The 22222-nt window shown below is 37.1% G+C and overlaps 1 protein-coding gene across 2 annotated transcripts in view; it reads left to right on the top strand.

Annotated features, from left to right (window-relative positions):
* The window catches only part of LOC131308695 (pleiotropic drug resistance protein 3-like), a 43141-nt gene that overhangs the window by 17517 nt on the left and 3402 nt on the right, over window positions 1–22222 (top strand). Inside the window, exons 1-20 of one of the 2 annotated variants that reach the window (XM_058335674.1) lie at window positions 12011–12258; window positions 12694–12817; window positions 13010–13095; window positions 13668–13752; window positions 14467–14626; window positions 14745–14821; window positions 15945–15998; window positions 16099–16189; window positions 16349–16650; window positions 16732–17013; window positions 17164–17477; window positions 17659–17819; window positions 17902–18005; window positions 18211–18364; window positions 18459–18590; window positions 19218–19291; window positions 19391–19723; window positions 19835–20125; window positions 21316–21399; window positions 21518–21651. In XM_058335674.1, coding sequence (XP_058191657.1) covers window positions 12011–12258; window positions 12694–12817; window positions 13010–13095; window positions 13668–13752; window positions 14467–14626; window positions 14745–14821; window positions 15945–15998; window positions 16099–16189; window positions 16349–16650; window positions 16732–17013; window positions 17164–17477; window positions 17659–17819; window positions 17902–18005; window positions 18211–18364; window positions 18459–18590; window positions 19218–19291; window positions 19391–19723; window positions 19835–20125; window positions 21316–21399; window positions 21518–21651 — 3290 coding nt within the window. Of the gene's footprint in view, window positions 1–12010; window positions 12259–12693; window positions 12818–13009; window positions 13096–13667; window positions 13753–14466; window positions 14627–14744; window positions 14822–15944; window positions 15999–16098; window positions 16190–16348; window positions 16651–16731; window positions 17014–17163; window positions 17478–17658; window positions 17820–17901; window positions 18006–18210; window positions 18365–18458; window positions 18591–19217; window positions 19292–19390; window positions 19724–19834; window positions 20126–21315; window positions 21400–21517; window positions 21652–22222 lie in introns of those variants that run through there. The other variant, XM_058335673.1, reaches the window with a different exon arrangement.

The raw sequence follows: 22222 nt of genomic DNA, 5'->3' as shown, positions 1-22222 counted from the left end.
AACAAATTGTGATCACCAACATTTGGTTTCAGTGCTCAAAATTATTCTCTTCCTCTGTTTCTACCCATCAAATTGTGAGCGATACAAAATTTGACCCGCGTTTCACCCTTTCATTTGAAAGCATCTGGAAAGAAAAGAAAAAAAAAAGAGACTCCCCCCGCCCATATACATGGTTGTTTTAATTATTTCGTTCGCGGTGAATCTAAATAAGTCTTCTTACTTGCATAGGTCGTACATTGACACATTGTTTCTCTTGAGTTTTTTTCAGATCAAATAATTGTATACAATCAAACTAGCATTGAACTAGCGTTGTGCCCGTTCGATATACGTTAACGAGAAAAAAAAACATCATGAACTTTTTTTTTGACCTCGTGCATCAAACGGGCACAACGCTAGTTTTAACAATAAAGCAAAGGGTCATTTTGCATGAGGAGTCTTGTGAGAGTGCCATGTCATCCTCTTACAATTCTAATTTTTTGTTTTTTTATATGGCAAGTGCCTAATACATTTGGTGCGATTCTACGGAAACCGGCGTCGATTGGGAAGCTAACCCAAGATTTTGATAATGATATCAAGACCTTAGAATATCCGATAATATTCCTTTTAATCAATATGGCCAACTCCACGTTCAGATGTTTCCTAGCTAATACCGATAACCTCGGTTTCCTTTTTCCTCTAAAGCAATTTCATGCTTTATCATCAATAATGGCTTCTCTTTGAGCAATTCAATTTCAATATAACATTCATCAATATCTCAATTATCAACAATGAGAATTCCTTTTCAATTAAAAGTGACACTTACTTACAAGCCATCCAATTTTAATTAATTCATGAGAGGTTCGATGTTTTTAAACACATAATCACGTATGCGACATTTTAAAACCATAAACAGAGTATATTCATAAGGTTCCTATTCGTAATTACTCACTGAAATGTTTTGTTTTGTCTTTTTATGAAACATTTCAAGACGTACGTGGAAAAAAAAAATTGACTAGTCTCTCTAGTCTTTCCTGCTTTTGATCGATGTTATTGTTTTCAATATCTGTGTTTTAATGGATTTACAGAAGTTTGTAACATAGTTTGTATTTGGTGCGGCCTATAGTAGTGCCCACAAGTTGTAGTATTACGGGTGAGTACAAAATTGTAATGCAAGGCCTACGGGCTAATACTTATGTTTCCTACACTAGACAACTCTGTTAATATTAAAGTTGTTTTCAATCAAATAAACGCTTCCGCATTAATTTGTTTTCATAATAAGGAATCTATTGATATTTTATAAATCTCGCTCTCCTCGATGATCGCCTTGTTAGAAAAAAAAAAAATTAAGGGCATTTGGCCATAATTGAGATTTTGAACTTTTGTTGTTTCGTTTTCTTTCTTCCAATGTTACTGACCCAGTTGTTTTCATATTGCCTATTGCAGCAAATTCCCAAGTGGTGGGTCTGGATGTATTATCTTACTCCAACATCTTGGACTCTAAGGGGTATGCTACCATGCTTATTTCACAGTATGGAGATATACAGAAGAATATTATGGCGTTTGGTGAAACTAAAACCGTATCAGCCTTTTTGAGAGATTACTTCGATCGGATACCACCACAATGAGTTACCCATCGCGGGAGTTGTTCTCATTATTTACCCCATTATTTTTGCTTCTCTTTTTGCAGTTTGCATAGAGAAGTTAAACTTCCAGAGGAGATGATGGTTTTGAAACCATGTGTTTTGTATACTTAAAAAAATGAATAGGTGGTTGATGTTTAATACTCCCTCTGTCCCTTTTTAGAGTCCAGTATTTTATTTTGGGTTGTCCCTCAATAAGTATCCATTTTGTAAAGTTAGTGAGTAAAAATTTGTAAATTTTCCATTTTGCCCCTGAAAGTAGATTCCTTTTTGAAAAGTTAGTGAGTAAAAATGTAATAATGATGTCTCCATAGAGGGTAAAGAGGGAAAGTGGAGGTAAAAGTTGATATGAAAGGTTTAATGATAATGTCTTTTTAATAAGTTGGAGTTACAAAGAGGGACACTTAAAAAGGGACGGAGGGAGTATGATCTTTCTTCCCCTTGCAAAGCATCCTGGAATTGGACTACTAGGACAGGTTTCTCCTGAGGTATGTTACTGGCTGGCTTACTGCTATCATTCATGTACGAGGTATTAATGCATAGAAGGAGAAACACAGATGCCCGAGGGGCGTTTTTGCGGATCAAAAAGGAAAAAAAAAAAAGGAGAAACACAGATCAAAAAATAACACATTTTTATACCAAGAACAACGGATTATGTCCATATTTAACAGAAATAGGTGAATTTGATGGCACTTTTAAATTTTACATTTTTGCCTGCATGACTTAATTGATCTTATTGGGTAGTCTATAAAATGTAACTTGGGTTTTTTGTTAGTGTTGCTCACGAAAACGATCAGGGAACGTCAGCACTGTATAAAAACGACGTTAGAATGGAGTATTATTCGGTCTACACCTTAAATTCCTCGAAAAGTCTACCCCACGCTCTGTTTCACCGCTTTCTCCACCGCTCTTAATTTCACCCTCCAAAAGTATTTTGTACGGTCCAAATTTTAAAAAAACTCTTCTCTGGAAGAGTGTTTTTTTTAAATCCGGACCATCGATTGCTAAGATAGATGGTGAGATTGAGTGTTGCGCACAGTGGAAGGAGCGGTAAAACAGAAAAGCGGTGGTACCATCGCTCTTAGGGATGAACTTGAGATCTAACCCACGTAGTACGACGCTTATGACTTGGCTCATGCACGCATGTCAGGAGTTCAACTTTTCTTTACCATCACTAACTTATTTCTTTGGGAAAAAAAATTCTTAGTTACAATAATATCACCTAAGGAACACTCAAATCACTTTTTGAAGCGGGTGGTTGTAGTTAGTTATACCACTCCAAAATTTTCAATTACTTGATATACCTTCCGCCTTATAGTTAAAGTACGAAATGTTGTAGTTAAACCACTCCAAAATCATTTGTCTCGACAAAAGAATCGGAATTGAGAAAAGTATAGAAATATGGATCGAAATTTAAAAAGTTCATACAACATGACACCAAAGACAGTAAAAACAGTTTTTTCAAACTTTTTCTGTCCTTATTGAAGTTTTTTTTTTTTTGCTTTTGATAATAATTTTTTCTTTCTAGATTTATATTTGCCCGATTAATTAATAATGTCAAAAGATAATGCAAATTCTACATAAATTAAAAATAAAATACCTGAAAAATAAAATTTAGGCCACACTAGGCTTTACACGCAAAAGGGTGTTATTTTAAGTTCAAAAAATAATACGACATTTAGCAATGGATTAAATTATGGACCTAATGCCAAGACTAAGTCACATAATACGGATACATAATACAGATGCACGTGTGTGACCAGGAGCGCAAGTGCAAACCTTGACACCGACCACTTCTCCCTGCCACCCCTCTCTCCCCGAAACCCACGCTCTCCTTGTCATCCACCGTAATTCCCTCACCAAATGGCTTAACGGCGAGGGTGGCGTGGGGTTCCAGAGGTGATCTAGCTTTGATCTCATCCGTTTTACTCCTGGGTATCTCGGATCGGCCTAATGGCGTTGGGGTTTTAGCGGCAGATGGTGGTCGTTGATGTGTGGCTGCGTCTGGTGCTTATTTTGGGTGACTACGGCACGTCGGATTTCGTCGGAGCTTAGGCGTTCGCAAGGGATGTCGTGCCGGCACTGCTGGCTCTGAGCTAAGCCGAGTAAGGCGGCGGACTTAAGCCTCCGAAATTTGGCGAAAAATTGGGGCCCCTATACCTAGGTACGTAATATATACTTAATTAGTGGCTTTTAGTTACTAGGGGAGATAGCTAGCTAAGTGGTAAGTTTAGGTCTTGATATCCAATAGATTCAAGGTTCAATTCTCAGCCCAAGCAATTCTCAACTTTTTTTTCCCCTTCTTTGGTTTTCCTTGAGGTTAATTTAAAAAAAAAATAGGGCTCTTGTTTTACAAATTCGACTTAGGCCCCAAGAATCTCAGGGCCGGTTGGTTAATTTTCTTTTCGGCCATGATGGGTTTTTCTGGTGGAGGTTTGCTCCTGCTTGGTGGTGATCGGTGCTGGGATGGTGATGGCATATGTCGGGATGTGTTGGGGGTAGGGATTTGTTTTTGCAGGTGTTGAAGATGAAGGCTAAGGTTGCAGGAGGTTGAGGCAGTGGGGCAGCAGTGGTGTGGCGGAGACGGTGGTGGAGGAGGTGAGAGTTCGGAGACAGCTGTGTGTTTTGGGGGCGTTTGGTGGTTGCAGGTGGTGGTTTTTGCAGGTGTTTTTTATTTGGGATGCAAGGTGTTTGCAGCCGGAGACTCTCGGAACATTTTTGAGACTGGCAACATACGGCGAGTTCACAGCATTTCACGCGGCAGCAGCGGCATTTCAGATCCTGATCGGTTGAGTTTTCAGGGTGTTAAAGGCGGTAGCATGATCGTGGTTTCTTGGCGTTCTGGACAGGAGTTCAGTTTTGGAGTTGTGTAGGGTTTTGTTGGTCCTTGACGGATCTCGGATAGCTTTGAAGATTAAGGCTCCGTTTGTTTGGACGTAAAATATTTTTCGGTAAAATGTTTTACCTATTTTTCGGTGTTTGGATGTGTAAAAAATGAGAAAAATTTTTTACATGTAAAATATTTTCCATCAATTTGATGAAAATGACTTATCCTTAAATTTTCCATAAGTTATTTTCTGAAATAAACCCGCTGCATTCTACTGTAACTCACGGTTCAGTTTCCTTGATCGTCAGTTCTAACCCACATTCAATTCCAATAATCTCACATCTTTCCACCGTTTTTTTTTTTTTTTTGATCCGACATCTTTCCACCGTTTAAGCCATCATTCTCTCTCTACACTATTTTGTTGATTTCTGAAAATATTTTCAATACCAATCAAATACCGAAAAATAAAAATTTAAAGTTTGTTTTCTGGAAAAACATTTTTTATGGATTTTCCATCGAAACAAACACAAACAGAGCCTATGAGCATCTCCAATCCTTGATTTCAAATTGGAGATGTCAAATTTTTTTTTAAAGCTTATGTGGCATTTTGACATCAAAGCCTCCTTTCCAACGCTTATATATACCTAATTCTTTTTATTTGATATCAATCTATTCTTCTCCAACCCTTATGTCAAATGGCATTTTTCAAATTCAAACAACCAAAAGTTTCAAACAGTTATGTTTTTCAAAAATTGGCAGGCTAGTGCTTGATGCCAAAATTGTCATGTTTGGAGCAAGCTTCAATTACACGTGGACTTAGCCTAAGGAAAGGCAGCTTGATTGGAATGGAGGAAACTGTCAAAAGTTTACGTTGAACATCCATGCACCTCAGATTTGGCATGCTCCGGCCTGTTGGAGATGCTCAACAACACTCAGATTTGAAGCGGGTGATGGTAGTTAATTAAACCACTCCAAAATTTACAATTACTTGATATTCCTTCCGCCTTATACTTTCAGTCCCTTACGAAATGTTGTGTTATTTTTTTTCAATTATATATAAATATGGGGTAACATGAATTTATCGTAATTCTTGTTTTTTTTTTTTGCACCAAATTAAATAGCTAATTGACAACTTAAAAATCAGTGTGGAAAATGAACCATTAGGTGAGTTTGGCCTGAACTATTTTTTTAAAAAAAATTGGTATTATTTATTTAATGATCTTGTTTACCTATTTGTCAATATTTTTTGAAAAACTTAGTTGTCTCAACAAGAAGAACCAAGAAAAGTTATAAAAATATGAATCGAAATTGAAAATGTTTATACAACACGATAACAAAGACAGTAAAAACCGTTGTTTCAAACTTTTTCTGTTCTTATTGAGCTTTTACCTAAAAATAAAATTTGGGCCAAATTGGACTTTACACGCATAAGGGTGTTATTTTAAATTCAAAGAACCACTTTTCCCCACCACCCCTCTCTCTCTGAAACCCTAGATCCCCTTGTCATCCACCACAATTCCCTCACCAAAAACCGGTCATTATTTAGGTCGTTTGCTCAAGTGTGGTTTTGACAGATCGATCCTTCTACAACAAATAGGATTAGAATTTGAATCATTTTCACAACATTCTATTTATACCATATATTAAAGCAAAACAGTCATTTTGCATGAGGAGTCTTGTGAGAGCGCCATGTCATCCTCTTAAAATTCTAATTTTTTTGTATTTTTATCTGGCAAGTGATATGCCTAATACATTTGGTGCGATTCTATATATTTTGATAGTATATATTATTTACTCATGTTGTCCCTTTTTAAATGTCCATGATGTTCTGCGTGTGAGGCCCGTACATCATTTTTCTTCTGGTTAACAGTTAATTATAAATTTAATGGCAAAAAAGTAAAATGAGATAATGTTAAATTAATTGGTGGGAATGAAACTGCATGTGAGGCGTGTCACCTTGGGGTGAGGTGAGGTGGTAAAATAAGCTGCATGTGGCATGCACTAAAGGGGGTTTCTCAGAGAAGTTTTTCTTCAGGGAAATAAAAAGAAAATCGTGGGGGGAAAAAAATTGGGGTATATCCCACGTGGTACTTGTTCAGCACTTTCGGGTCGTCCAATACACTTTTGGATTACTCAGATTGAAACATTCTCTCTCCTTTCCTCTCATCACAACACTTTCGCTCTCTTTTTCCTCTCTCCGGCCAAGTCAGAACCGTCAAAAAACATAATGAACGGCTTGAAAGCACTGAGCGGGCACCACATGTCACACTAAATTTTTTTCGATAAGATGAAGGAAGAGAGAGAGGTATGTTGTAGAGACAACGGTATGTGAAAAGTGTTTATGGAAAACTCTGTAAGTGTTTTTTTTTTAAGGTCATGTTTATATATCAGCGGGATAAGGGGAGTTAGTAGTTAGTGTGTTAGCACACAAGGGATCCAGAGCCTAGTCCTTCCAGAGCCTATTCAAAGCTCTGGACACCAGTCGCGCTTCCCGTGGGACTCAAACTCACGCCTCCGCTGGAGAGACAGATGAGACAACCATCTTGACAAAGCATGATTTTCTCCTGTAAGTGTGCAAGGAAGTGAGGAATGACTTTTCAACAATTGTTTTGTTGTTTTTATCGAGCTGGTGGCGCAAAACATACGTTTTTATTATGTCTTTGATTGTGGTGTTTGAGAACGTGAGCTTTTGCATTGCGTGTCATTTTCATTTGTCTATATACTACTCCCTCCGTTCCAAATTAATAGTCAATTTCGGTCTCCAATGCATTTTTTAGATTGTTAATATCTTTTAATCTATAATGAATTTTATGTGCAATATGGATCCCATACGATATATCTCAATTAATTCTATTATACAAGATTGAAATATATTAACATTTTAAAAGTTGTCTTGAAGACCGAACCGGACTATTAATTTGGAACGGAGGGATTACTAAAAATATATATATACTCCCTCCGTCCCTTATTTAGAGTCCAATATTTTATTTTGGGTTGTCCCTTAATAAGTGTCCATTTTATAAAATTATAGGGTAAAAGTTGGTGTATTGTCTATTTTGTCCCTAAAAGTATATTCCATTTTGAAAAGTTAGAGTAAAAGTTTAATGATGATGTGTAAGTAGGAAAAGTGGAGAAAAAAGTTGATGTGAAAGGTATAATGATGATGTCTTTTTAATAAGTTAGAGTTACGAAGTAAGACACTTAAAAAGGGGCGGAGGGAGTAATAATTTCAATTATTTCTATAAGACAATAATATTAAGAATATAAAACATGATATAAGTCAAGAGATATAAGCAATTGAAAATAATACACGAAAACCATAGCGAACACTTAAAAAGTGACGAAGGGAGTATCTCAATAGTTGACGAGGAAATGACACAATAACAAGAAGAAATTGCAGCTTAACAAAGAAATCACTTATGTAATATTAGATGTGGTAATTCCAACATTTCTTATTCCCTCAAATCTGTCCACTTATAACTCAACCCAATCAGCTCATATTACAAAGGATAATGACGAAAGGGCTGGGGAAATAATCCAACAACATCAAATTTCGAAAGGAGGTCAATAAATTTTGAAACGTATTTAGTAGAAAAAACCAAAATACATGTCATCAACATCATCATGCACACGATTTTCTATAACCTGTGTGATATTTCATCCGATCGATAATGCTACGTACAAACACACCTTCAAAATATAACTCCGGAGTCCGAATACGGTTGTGTCCGAAACCGTTAGATTCGCATATGCATGAATCTACGGTTAGTATTTTAAAAGTGTGTTTCTACTTTCTAGACCTTTTGTTTTTCATTAGGATAAACACTTGCACAATTCAGTAAATTCACCAAATTAAAGTAGTAGTTCTGGAAAGATGTTTTTTTCCTTCTTTTTGCTGTAAATTAAGGAGGAGCAAATCACAGAACCCAAAATGAACATGTGAGAGGAAATTTCATCTGTGCATTTTTTTTACTAATTTTTGTCGGTGGGTTTTGTTTAATTACCCATTCTTATTTTACTGGTAATTTTGCACGGTAATGGAATGGTGACTAGAAATCAACACAAAGTTTAAAAATAATACGAAAATGTGCTGCAAGATTATTAAGACCCGAGAGAGAGAGAGAGGAAAAAGGTCGGGTCGGGTATGACTTGACCCATATTTGACCCGATTCATTTTAACCCGCCTATTATTGACCCGTATTCGATCGACTCGCCGTCTCGCCCGTATTTAACACACGATCCGTTTTAACCAGCTAGCTCAAACTCGCTCATTTGCCATCTCCATGTAATATGTTAGATTATTAATATTAATGTGCATTGCACGAGTTTCAATTATCATATTTGGCCAACTTTGGCAATAGAGAATTATGAAAGTACCATCGGCCGGTAGGCATATGGGAAGATAAAGTTTTGCCTTAAGCGTGTCACAACACAACTTAATAAAGAAATCAATTCTATAAATTTTAAATTATTGCATGTATCTCTATGTGATTTTTATATGTATTGAACCTTGATAATACAAGTCAATAGTTGACTAAGAAAATGACAATATACCAATGAGAAATCGCAGCTCCATAAATAATCAAATTTTAAATTATTGTGCATCATACGAGTTTAAATTATCTTATTTTACCAATTTTTTTATTTATTGGCAAATAAAATATTAGAATAGATACGATCAACCCAAAGATTATTATTTTATACCAATGGGCTCCTCCCACTTCGCAACTCCTGTTCTTCTCACGTAAGGCCAAGTTCGAGCCGTTTGGGATTTCAATGAACCAATGTTACGGATAGTTTTTTTTGAAACGACTAACCTATTGACACCTCGCTAGCAAACCTTTATTAAGTATACAATGTTAAGAGAAAAAAACCAATAGAATGAAGATGTTTACGTAAGTTTCGATTTTATTTGCCACAACTGAAGGGACTAATTGATGTAACTTTTTTTTTTTCAAACTTAATTTAGAGGTACTTTCATTGATATGAAAATCATACATCGGGAGTGGGTAGCCACCTCCAAGCAGGGAGAAAAGCAACCACAAATGAGGACTATACAGACAAACGAATATTCAGGACCTCAAATAGACAAGACTTGTCTCCGATCTCGAAAAGTCATCAAGATCGCGTAAAAAAACCCACCACATCACCACCCACAAGAGAGAGAAAGTTCCACGCAGGAGAAGAAAACTAACATAAAAATAGCAAACAATAACTAAAGCAAAACCTACAAGCAAATAACAGATCCACACCCCTAAGTTCAGCTGCCCAAAAATGCCGATCAAGACCCTCACTACTGCCACCACCGCTGCCACAAGGCTAGCCAAGACACAACAAATTAAAATTGTGGTACGGAACCTCAATTACCAAAGCAGCCACACCCCACCGTACAACACCATTAACTGCTACATCCGTTTTAAGAAACTATGCCCTCGTCAAGGTGTGAACCAGGGGTGAACCTGTGCGATGCGGTCGGTTTGATAAAGTCGATGAAACTGCAGGACAATCGGAAAGAAGAGCACACAGTGAGAAAGATCGGTTGAAGGAGCACACATGTGGACACATTGGATCTTGCCGAAATCAGGGGAGAGGGGAGAGAGATCTGAAGTGGAGAGAGAGAGGAGCCACCCCTCCCCAGAAAAACCTGAAGCGTCAAAACTCAGAGAAAGAGAAGAAATTGAGATCAGTTGGTGGCGTGAAAAATCAAATCCAATATGAACCAGCGTGAAAACGTTTTTAAAAAATATCCCAACTCACTGTAATTCGCAAGTGCAATGATTGAGAAAAATATCCCAACCCATTATAATTCGCGAGTGCGAGAATTGAGAGCAGATGCGAATACCATTTTGAAAGAATTATGTGAGGCGGAGTTCCACTAAGGAAAAAATACAAAATATGAATTTTGTCCTTATTTAAATTTTTTCACTTTTGTTAATTTTTCGCTAAATTTTTGTAGATTATTTATTTATCTCGACGAGAAATTAAAAAACTCATAAATTTTTATTTTTACCTAAATATTTTGAAAATATTCACGTTTAAGCTAAAAAGTTACAAAAAATTAATATTTTCAAAAATATTTAGATAAAAATAAAAAAAAATCCGATTCCTCTCAAGACAAATCAACAATCTACAAATTTTTTGCGTAAAAGACACGAACACAAATTTTTTTGAATAATGAAATGACAACTTCCAAAAAGTCCCACAAGTTAAAGCGGAAATCAACCCAAGGCTGACCAGGATCTTTGAACCGGAGAGAGCGGTTCAACTCGGGCATCTCAGTGTTCTGCCATTAATGTGGCTAGGTAAATTCCTTTCCTGTGTTAAGTTGACTTGTAAATTTCCAATCATTATCACGTCTTCCGGTTTAAAGGGTACTTTTAGTAATCGCGTTGTTCGGTTTGGATTTTGAGTGATATTTTTTAAAGTAACAAGAGAAGAGAAATATATAGAGAAATTTTATTGGAGTGCCTGCTAAAGGGTTTTTGATTGATTCTTTGACATCACATAGCTTATTATAAATTGATGGCGTGGGAATATGTTGGCAAAACGTGATTTGGAATCATTAATAGTATCCATGTTTCTTTCCATCTTCGTGAATTCTACTATTGATTTTATAGTCAGGTCCATTTGCTGTCTGTAATGAGTCATACTGTTCGGTTTGGGTTTTGATTAAGGTTTTTAAGAGTAATAAGCGGAAAAAGATAGATATAGAAAATTTATTAGGGACCGTGCGCATGGGTTTTGAGACCCCCAAACAAACGAGTACAATTTTGTTCACGTTACCCTCCTTATCTGTTGAAATTGTGTAGGTCTCATTCTTGCAATACACTTTTCGATAAGCATAATATCACTTCGTGGTAGGATTCACACCAAAAATGGGGTTTTGTGAACAAAATTAAATTCCAAACGAACAGGTTCACCTCGTCCGAAGAGTTTGCTTGCTGTCTCTCAAAGTGGGAAGATTATTCAACGCGCCTGGGGCACCGCCACGTGGTGCCCCGAAACACTTTCTCCATCATACCTTCGTGTGGTCCCTCCACAAAGTGTGTAGAGCCCACACAAATGTATGGCACAAAAGAGTTTGGTTTGGACACCGCCACATGATGCCCCAGAGGCATGGATTAATTACGTGTAGGGCTGGCCTTGATCTTGGGTTGTTCAGCTCTGGCATCATATGTATGCATATGACAAATTTTATGAGAATGAAATCAATTATTAAACTCGACTGTTGTGATCTTCGAATATATTCTTGGTGTCAGCCTCAGGGTATATTCTTCCCAACCTCCATCCAATCATGCATTCCCTATTTCCCTTTAGAGACCATACAGAATATAAAATTAGACCCCCACCAGAAATTATAACATGGCTTGACTCTTTTTATGCTAGTTTAATAGCATCTTCAACTTTCTCTGTTAAGAAAATAAGAATGATTCATGGCCTTACCCAACATAGATATCTATATTCAAGGCCTCACCCAACATAGATATCTATATATATGTATGTGTGTGCCTGCCTTCTATTCTTGTCCTACCATCCCTCTCGAGTCTCTCCCAGTTTATGCAGTATGGCTCAGTTGGTTGGTAATGATGAGATAGAATCACTGAGAATTGAGCTAGCAGAGATAGGAAAGAGCTTGAGATCATCTTTGTTCGATGAAAGTGATGGAAGCAAAGTTGACGTTCCTGGAAAAAGGGTAGTTGACGTTACTAAGCTTGGTGCTCTAGAACGGCAGATGTTTGTCGAAAAACTCATCAAATACATTGAGAATGACAACCTTCGGTTGTTGCAGAAAATGAGAAACAGAGTAGATAAGTAAGTCATCTTTTGGTAATAGGTAGATACCCCCATGTTGCATAGATAATATATTCATGCACAGACATAGGCCAACGTTTTGCATGCATAATAGACACAACTACAAGAAAAGCGAGAGTCGAAACAAATTGGCTGGATGGAGAATCTTTTATCGCACATGCATTACGTTTGATTCTCATGAATTTATACCTCCAATGGAATGGATGTTCCAAGTTCTCTTTGTCGAGCAATGTAGCACCCGTAATAGCCTTATGTTTCAACTCGTTACCGTAGCATGACGTGATGGATTTTTCATAGACGTTTATTTTCTCGTCTTTGTTGCTGTCTCTTCATTTTCAACTCTAATTGTCTCCGTAGACATACTTGTTTCATTGTTTGTGATTGCCTTTGAAGGATCTTCTAATGGGTCGTTGGGGCTTTAATTGATTCTGGTAGGGTTGGTGTAGAATTGCCGAGAGTGGAAGTGAGATATAAAAATCTGCGAGTGGAAGCAACGTGTGAGGTGGTTCACGGCAAGCCGCTCCCTACTCTATGGAACTCGCTAAAAAGCATTGTTTCTGTAAGTATCTAATTTCTTCAAGTAAAGTAAAGCTCTCTTAGTCATGTGTGAATGAATGTGGGTGGTTTTCACTATCTGCCAGTGACTTCTGTGTTTTGGTAACTAAATGTCCAAAAGCAGCACTTAATTAAGTGGTCCGCCGTCGTCCATTTACATCCGTAACTTGATTAATTTATTCATTTTTCTTAATAGGACTGCGCCAAGCTACCTGGTTTGAAGTCGCAGGAGGCCAAGATAACCATCATTGATGATATCAATGGTATCATTAAGCCCGGAAGGTATGATTAATGGATGCTGAATCTTGGTTCATTTTATTTTACTTCTCTTGCCATATAAGGAATATGATCGCTTCAAAGTGAATGGTATATGTTGATAACCCAGAACTGAAGAATCAATTTGAACTCTCTAATCCAACTTAAAAAAACTCAAACCACGTATGTTCTCAAGTGTTCTGTCGTGGTTTGACCTTTAATTCGAGGTTCCACTTACTGGTTCATCCTTCCCTTCATAGCTCAAAACTGAATACCAGTGAATTATTTCCCAATTTGATGCTTGGATTCATATGAATGTATGCATGACGTTATCAAGTTGTGAGGTTGGATAATTGATTAAAATTCAAATGAGTTTACTTCGGGTAATCGAATATATGGTGGATTCAACTTAGCGTTATCTGCTTTATAAACTGACATTGTTCGTGTATTTGAATACGCGTTCCTTTCGTATGTATTTTCATGAAAGATACTCATCAAAGGTGTTATTAAGCCTTAAGAAGAAATCATCCTCATCAATCATTTCCTTCAAAATGTTGCACTTTTATCATTCTACTCAAGTGTTCCCGTCAATACTGCAGGGTGACTTTGTTGCTTGGTCCTCCAGGATGTGGAAAGACTACTCTACTGAAAGCACTTTCTGGAAATCTAGAAAAATCTCTCAAGGTCCCTTATTTTTTATCCCTTCTAATAAACAGGCGGTTGTATAGGGATAGGAATGTGGAAGATCCTTTACAAACATTAAAATAACGATACTTAGAACTGAAAATCTGCACGGTTTACACCACAGGTGAAGCTGGCAGGGCCTTTTGCTTGACTTCAAAAACTTTAGTTTTGGGGGTTCTAATTTGTGAGGTCTTCTTTTAAAAGGTTTCATTGCGGATTCGTGCATATTGAATATACTGTAAACCTGTACAGAAGAAACACACACTGTATACCTTCATTCAAGTTTATGATACAATCATACAACTTTTAACATTCTCTTACATGAAACTTGGATTCTCCTGGGATCTTGTCTCGCATAGCTTCTAAGCACCACCGTCACCCACTACTTAAGTGATCCAGATCTCATTTCATCTCGGTTGCACCAGGAGTCTGGGGTAGCTTTTACCTTTGAGTTGATGAATAGTGGAAGAATTGCTCTCCTGAATTTCTTATTCCTAAAGTGGATCGTGAACTGTGTAAAACATGTGCTAATTTACCCATAAGAAACAAGATGCAACCATTGTTGAATTTCTTCGCTCAGTGCATTGAGGGTGTATGGCTAAACATTTGACGCTCTACTGCTTCATTGATTCAGCTGTACTTTGGTAGTTTTCAAGAGCTTCCTCCCTTCATCCTCCTTAGTTAAACATATTTTTCATCCTTTTTTTGCAACAGGTTTCAGGGGAAGTTTTCTACAATGGATACAAACTGGAAGAGTTCGTTCCACAGAAAACTTCGACTTATGTAAGTCAACATGACCTACACATGCCTGAAATGACTGTGAGGGAAACACTTGATTTTTCAGCTCGTTGTCAGGGGGTTGGAAGCCGAGCAGGTATGCACGCCTTGAGCAAAATGGATCATTGTACTTCTTTTTCTTTTTTCTCGGGTAACATTTTGTTGTTGATTCCTTGTAATTTGATGGAATTCTTTAATCTTGTATACCTACGCAGAGATTATGGTTGAGGTCAGCAGAAGGGAGAAACAGGCAGGAGTTGTTCCAGACCCAGATGTACATACTTACATGAAGGTGCTGTTACTCTATGTTTTCTTTTTCCCTTTGTTTCTGGTTTTTCCAAAATGTTTCATGAGGGTATGTCCAGTGTTTACAATGTGACCTCATGGCAAACTTCAGCCTGCTTCTATACAGGCTTTAGTTGGTTATGCAGGAACATGACATGTTATTGAGATGCTTCTTTTTATGGGGTGTGGTGATTATCAAAGTCAAAATCTCTCTCTCTCTCTCTCTCTCTCTCTCTCTCTCTCTCTCTCTCTCTCTCTCTCTCTCTCTCTCTCTCTCATATTTATTCTAGTAGTTTTTGCAAGAAGCTTGAACCAAATTGCACTCAGATTTCCTAAATACCTTCTCCAACCTCAACGATAGAGTATTAAGAAAACTGCGGGGAGAAAAAATGGAATATAGAAATTAGCGAGCTTAATCTTCTACAAAAACAAAATTTTGTTTTGGTTATATTTCTAAGTCCTATGTTACCTAGAACGCGGATCATTCCGGTACAAGGAATAGGAACGCAGTACGCCACATGCTTAAATTGTGTTACGCTAGGGGTAGGCTTCTATAGATAACAAAACTAGAACTTACTCTTCCAAGTGATAAACATCTAGTGAAACTAAATATCGTTTGTCAAATAATTCATACAAAACACATTTCTAGGAGCATAACGACTAAACTTTTTACAATATCTCCCATCGAAATTCCATTTTCTCTCTATTTTGACAAGTAGACATTTCAGGAAAAACTAAGGGGATCACTTTGGGTCGCTAAATTTACCGTTTTTCGGTAACATAGTTTCTAACATTACAAATAGGAGAACCGCATCATGTTCTGTAACAGAAATGATTGGGAGCTTGTTAAAATTGAACAGATATTAACCTTAGGAGTACTACAGTAGTTGTGTGGTTGACAATTTGATGAGATGGTAGTTGATATGAAGTACCATCGATATGAACTAGTTGATGGGCAGTTCTGTAACAGGTGCAGGTCAAGAACTTTATTACGTACATTAGAAGCATCTAAAATTGCAAGCTGATATAAACTTCATGCAAAATGTTTAGGTCATTAGTTGCGTTTTTTTATATCTTTAATGTAAATGATTTAGCTCATCTGGTATAGTGTCTATGTTTTCTTTTACCAGGCGATTTCTGCTGAAGGACAAAGGACTACTCTTCAGACCGACTACATTTTGAAAGTAATTCTTTCAGCATAGCTGGCATTGATCTTCTTGTATGTCATTGCTAGGAAAATGCCTTATCCATTGACTATTTCTCATTGTTTCCATGGTCACTCAGATTTTAGGTCTTGATATATGTGCTGACATACTGGTTGGAGATGCCATGACAAGAGGTATCTCAGGTGGTCAGAGGAAAAGATTGACTACAGGTAGTCTGCCCAATTTTCTTTTCTGGATGATGCAATTCAGACTCGCGACTACATGGCGTTTCTGTTGGTGCAAGTCTTTTGAAAAATATATTGCCACTACCTTTCAAGGACATGCATTTATTATGTAAATGAGGAAAAAAGTTTGTTGTTATATCGCAGGCGAGATGATTATAGGTCCTACAAAAACTCTTTTTATGGATGAAATATCAAATGGCTTAGACAGTTCCACCACATATCAAATTGTTGCCTGTCTTAAGCAGCTAGCACATATCGCCGATGCTACTATACTTGTGGCACTTCTTCAGCCAGCACCAGAAACATTTGATCTCTTCGACGACATCATCTTGATGGAAGGAGGGAAGATTGTGTATCATGGACCCCGTAGTTGTGTTCTAGAATTTTTTGAGGATTGTGGGTTTAGATGTCCTGAAAGGAAAGGGATAGCTGACTTCCTCCAAGAGGTCAGTCTATAGTGGCTCATATGGAATTCTTCCTTGTCCTCTTAGTTTCTTCAATTTTATTGCATCTTGACTCCATTGCAGGTCATATCTAGAAAAGATCAAGCACAGTACTGGCACCGAGCCGAACAGTCTTGGAGTTACATTTCTGTTGATTTGTTTTGCAAGAAATTTAAGGAATCTACTTTTGGGGAGAAGGTAGATGAGGACCTATCAAAGCCATTTACGAAGTCACAGAGCCATAAGAATGCAATTTCATTTAGCAAGTATTCACTTGCTAAATGGGAGCTTTTTAAAGCATGCATGTCAAGGGAATATCTTCTCATGAGGAGGAATTCTTTTATCTATGTATTCAAGACAATTCAGGTCATTGGGGATTTCTTATTCCTTCATCCTCACATTTTATTTTCTTCACAATACAACCTTCAATCATTCATGCATTTTTGTGCTAAATCCTTAATCCTTTTACCTAAGGCCGTGTGTAATATACAGAGCTTCATTTCTTCTTCTTTGCAGCTTGTTATCACAGCATTTATCACGATGACTGTATTCTTGAGAACTCGGATGGGTGTTGATGTCATTCATGCAAATACCTATCTGGGTGCTTTGTTCTTTTCTCTCACTCATATTTTCTTCGATGGGATACCAGAGATGTCCATGACTGTCTCAAGACTTGCTATTTTCTACAAACAAAGAGACTTGTACTTCTATCCAGCGTGGTCGTACACGATCCCATCCGCAATTCTCACGGTTCCTCTTTCACTGTTCGAAGCCCTAATTTGGACTTCTCTTACTTATTATGTCATAGGATACTGTCCAGAGCCTTGGAGGTTAGTTTTACGAGACATATATATTACCTTACTTCAACATGTATTTGACCCTTAATATATTTCCACAAAAACAACTACCCAGTACCAAGCTTCACTGGTACATCCAAACACATACACACAGACTCCTTGTAAAAGTTGAACTTGATGGAATTCTTTGTCTTCCATTGCCTCTATATCTTAGGTTCTTCCAACAGTTTATTTTACTTTTTGCTCTGCACTATGCCGCAACATCGATGTTTCGTTTCGTGGCATCTATCTTCCGCACCATGGCTGCTTCTTCTGTAGCTGGTGGTTTGTCAATAGTAGCTATCTGTTTATTCAGTGGCTTCATTATACCGGAACGTAAGTTTTTTAGATCTCTTTCAAGTTTGTGTATGGGGAAATTATTTAGGAAAACAAACTTAAGCCCTTTTGTTGCTTGCAGCCTCTATGCCAACTTGGTTGAAGTGGGGATTTTGGGTTTTCCCGTTGGGTTATGGTGAGATAGGCCTTTCTGTAAATGAATTTCTTGCTCCAAGATGGCAAAAGGTGAGTATCTACCTAGATGCAAATTTGCTGCATTTATTTATTTATTTATTTTTTGCGTCAAAGTTTGGTTAATTGCATGTTTGTACATTGGTTTACTTGTTACTCATATAGTTGTTGACCAATTCTAAAAGCATATAAGTTGAGGCTTATTTAGATAGATATTTGTCAGCTTATTCATTCTATGCTTTTCTACATTTTTTGGTAGACACTGGCAGGGAATACTACAATAGGGAAAGAAACACTTGAAAACCATGGACTTCACTTTCGGGGATACTTCTTCTGGCTATCAGTTGTTGGTTTACTCTGGTTGGCAACACTCTTCAACCTTGGATTTACATTGGCCTTAACCTTTTTAAACCGTAAGTTCAACTTTAAAAAAAAAATTTGATCTTTCCTTGAGTTACAAATAACATATTGATATGTTCTCGTTCCATTTCAAAAATGAAAATCCAGCTCCTAGTTCTCGTGTTATTATCTCAAATGAGAAGCTCTCCCGAATAGAAGGAAGTGAAGATTCCTCCAATGGTGCCGATAAAGAAGCAACGTCGAAGAGCTATGAGAAAACTACGTCAAAACGTCATCAAGGTTGTCTTTTTTGCATAATTCATCTTTTTCTCCAAGTTAGTTTTCGATATTGTTTCAAACGATCTTTTGTTTGTGCCTCATTTTCTTCCGTATTGGTGTCGGAATTTCTCTCTTCCAATGCGTCTATTTTGTTTCTCTCTTTTTTCTGCATGAATCATGTCTTCTCATTTTTTTCTCCACCCCTCTTTTTGAATATTCCATTTCCATGAGAAATTGCTACTCTCTCTTTGTTTATTTGTATGGCTTCATACATACTACTACAACACCACCAATAATAACGGTACCCGTGTAATCACCAATTGGTGGGGTTATGGATGCACATGTACTTAAAATAGGGTGTAATATTTATCTTCCTCACAAGTGGAAGCCATCTCCACGTTTAGCATTTGGTCTGGTGTTCCAAATTGTCTTAGCACCACTTAATGTTTTTAGTGGTGGAAAACATCAAATTGAGCCATTATAAAATCTTATTCCACAAGGTAACGTAGTGGACTTTTTATTTTAGTGGCAACCACGCATACATTCGATATATATGAAATTCTATAGTTCAATCAATCATTTCCTTCGTTAATCGTCTTTTGTCTATTCCTACTGCAAATAACAAGGGTGATTACTTTAATTTTACAGATCGGCTGGTTTTACCTTTTGAGCCCCTAACTTTAGCGTTTCAAGATGTGCAATACTCCATTGAAACCCCTTTGGTATGCACATAAATAAATCTCTTAAGAATCTTTAGTTGCTCTTAGATATCTAAACTTATGACCTTACCTCAGGTGATTTTTCATGTTGATTTATCTCAGGAAATGAGAGAAAAGGGTTCCACTCAAAAACAACTTCAACTTCTTTGTGATATTACGGGTGTATTAAGGCCCGGTATTCTAACAGCATTGATGGGTGTCAGTGGAGCTGGTAAAACAACCCTTCTAGATGTTCTTGCTGGAAGGAAAACTAGTGGCACTATCAAAGGAGATATTAGAATTGGAGGTTATCCTAAGGTTCAAGAAACTTTTGCTAGAATTTCGGGTTATTGTGAGCAAAGTGATGTTCATTCCCCACAAATTACAGTAGGAGAATCCATCGTTTATTCTGCTTGGTTGCGTCTTCATCCGGAAATTGATTCAAGAACGAAATTTGTATGACCCATCTCTCTCACATATATATGTACAAAAATGCCAAATTTACCCTTAGATTCTTCTGAAAAATGATTAAATACTCACTTTTATAGCTGATGCGTATGTTCACAGGAATTTGTGAGAGAGGTCCTAGAGATCATTGAGCTTGATGAAATTAGAGATTATTTGGTTGGACTACCTGGTGTCAGTGGCTTATCATCTGAACAAAGAAAGCGGCTTACAATAGCCGTGGAGCTTGTTGCAAACCCATCCATTATTTTCATGGATGAACCTACAACTGGATTGGACGCCAGAGCAGCTGCAATTGTTATGCGGGCTGTGAAGAATGTGGCTGATACGGGACGAACAATTGTTTGCACCATTCACCAACCGAGTTCTGACATATTTGAAGCGTTTGATGAGGTAGGAAACCAATTAACATACCATTTTAATACTTGGGACATGAATCAACTTGGAATGTTGAACTGGAATGAAGTATTTGAATCTTAATTAAGCACTGTTAGAATTAGTACAATTTTTGCGATTAGTAATTTGTAACTCTTATGCGTTAAGTGAGGGTCCATAAACTTTCCAAATTGTTCTGTACTCACAAAAACACTTTCCAAAAAAGAAATTTACTCAAAATAGGGAAACAAAGAGACAAGCTTGAGAACCTGCTTTTCCTTTTGATTTCATGCTTTTCGAGTTTTTGTTTTGTTTTTGGTAGTCTCTGTGAGATTTAGCATACTTGTGGGCCTATACTCTAATAGCTTGAGCTTTTGTTGTAAACTTGCAATGCTTTTCCTCGCATTGTATCAACACCTTAGTTCTCCATCGTAATAGGTATCAGGTAACCGTACATACAACAGTAGTTGACATGATTGATTGTGTGAGACTGTGAGTCCATGAGTTGTCTTGTTTGTGAGTTGCAAGCTCAATATGCACTAATAGGCCTATACCCTAGCAGCTTTGACTTGTGAGGAAGCTGTTTGGTTGATAAGATTGGAAGAGAAAATCTTTAAATCCTAGCTTAACTGTGTTGGTGGGCATGTTGAATTAAAAAAAAATGCTTTTCATTCAAAAAAATTTGTGGAACACAGGTAAATTTATTGCACAATGATAACAGAAGAAATGATAGCAATGGCTAGATGTTAAGAGTGGTGGCCAGTGGAAAAGTCATAGTTTTCTTCCGTTAATTGAATCAATGTGAAATCGGAATGGAATTTAGAGCCTCGTTTTCTTGGAAGTGCATAGTTAGTTTCCTCAAAACTGAAAGACATAGTTGTTTAGATCAATTACGTGTAGATTTGAAGTTTATTTGATTGTTGGGTTTCTAGCTTATAAGCTAGAAAGTAATATGATTATCTAGTATCACGTTGGAGCCTTAATACCAAAATCTATCTCTATTTGACATTTAACAGCAACAAATTCTAACTCTACCCCATCTATTGAACTAATACAATACACTGGCTCTTATGAAGTGATGAACGATTAAGATAGATTCAAAGTTTGTTCTAGGAGACAATTCAATTCCTAATTTTCACAATTGAAATTTCTCATGTGCACACCAACTAAACAATTTACGTCTAATACCCACTTGGAATCTATTGCAGTTAGTCATATTGAAAAATGGTGGGCGTATTATCTACTATGGACCACTTGGTCAACATTCAAGCAGTGTCATCAAATATTTTGAGGTCGGTTTACTACAACAATACAAGTCTCTTTTGGTATTTTTCCTTAACTATCTTACGGTCATGAGTATGATATTAAAAAGTTAACTGTGATTCTATTTCAACCTTTTCTTCATAGCAGGATATCTCTGGGGTCCCAAAGATTGGAAATAATTGCAATCCAGCGACATGGATCTTAGAGGTCACTTCCACAACGGCAGAAGCCGAACTTGGCATTGATTTTTCTCAAATTTATGAGAATTCTCTCTTGTATCAGTGAGTTCAATTGCCAATCACTTATTTAATTGTTTCGAGTAGAGATGGCCGTTATGGACTTGCTTGGCATCACTGCGACGTAGAGTTTCCCAAATTAAGCATTTAATGAAGTTGGATAGTCAATGTAGGCAATTTTCCCGGAGTGTCATTTTGTGGTCTTAAGGTAATCTTAGATTTAGGTGTGATAATCATTCTATCTTTTTTACGGGTTTACACATTTCATGGGTGTTAAAGCATCCGAGTCAAAACCAATTGGCAATGGCAGAAAGGGCACTCAAGGTCATAAACTAGTTTTGAACGTTATAATTAACCAATGTGGGACAAGTTATAACATTTTGCAATCCCTAATCTACATGTGGAGAGGTAAATAAATGATGCATAAAATTTAAATCATAATGAAACAAGGTGCACTTAAGACACTACAAAAGGGCAATCAATTTAGGAGTTTTGTCCAGAAGCCTTTCAAAGGCTAGCTATAGCATCCAATTCAGAATCATTTGGCAATGAGTGGAGAGGCTGCTCAGGCCCATGTACTAGTTTTGGAAGTGATAGTTAATCATTGTGGGACAAG

This window comes from Rhododendron vialii, chromosome 11a, assembly GCF_030253575.1.
Source record: "Rhododendron vialii isolate Sample 1 chromosome 11a, ASM3025357v1".
Classification (NCBI taxonomy): domain Eukaryota; kingdom Viridiplantae; phylum Streptophyta; class Magnoliopsida; order Ericales; family Ericaceae; genus Rhododendron; species Rhododendron vialii.
This window is presented reverse-complemented; position numbering and strand designations above follow the sequence as displayed.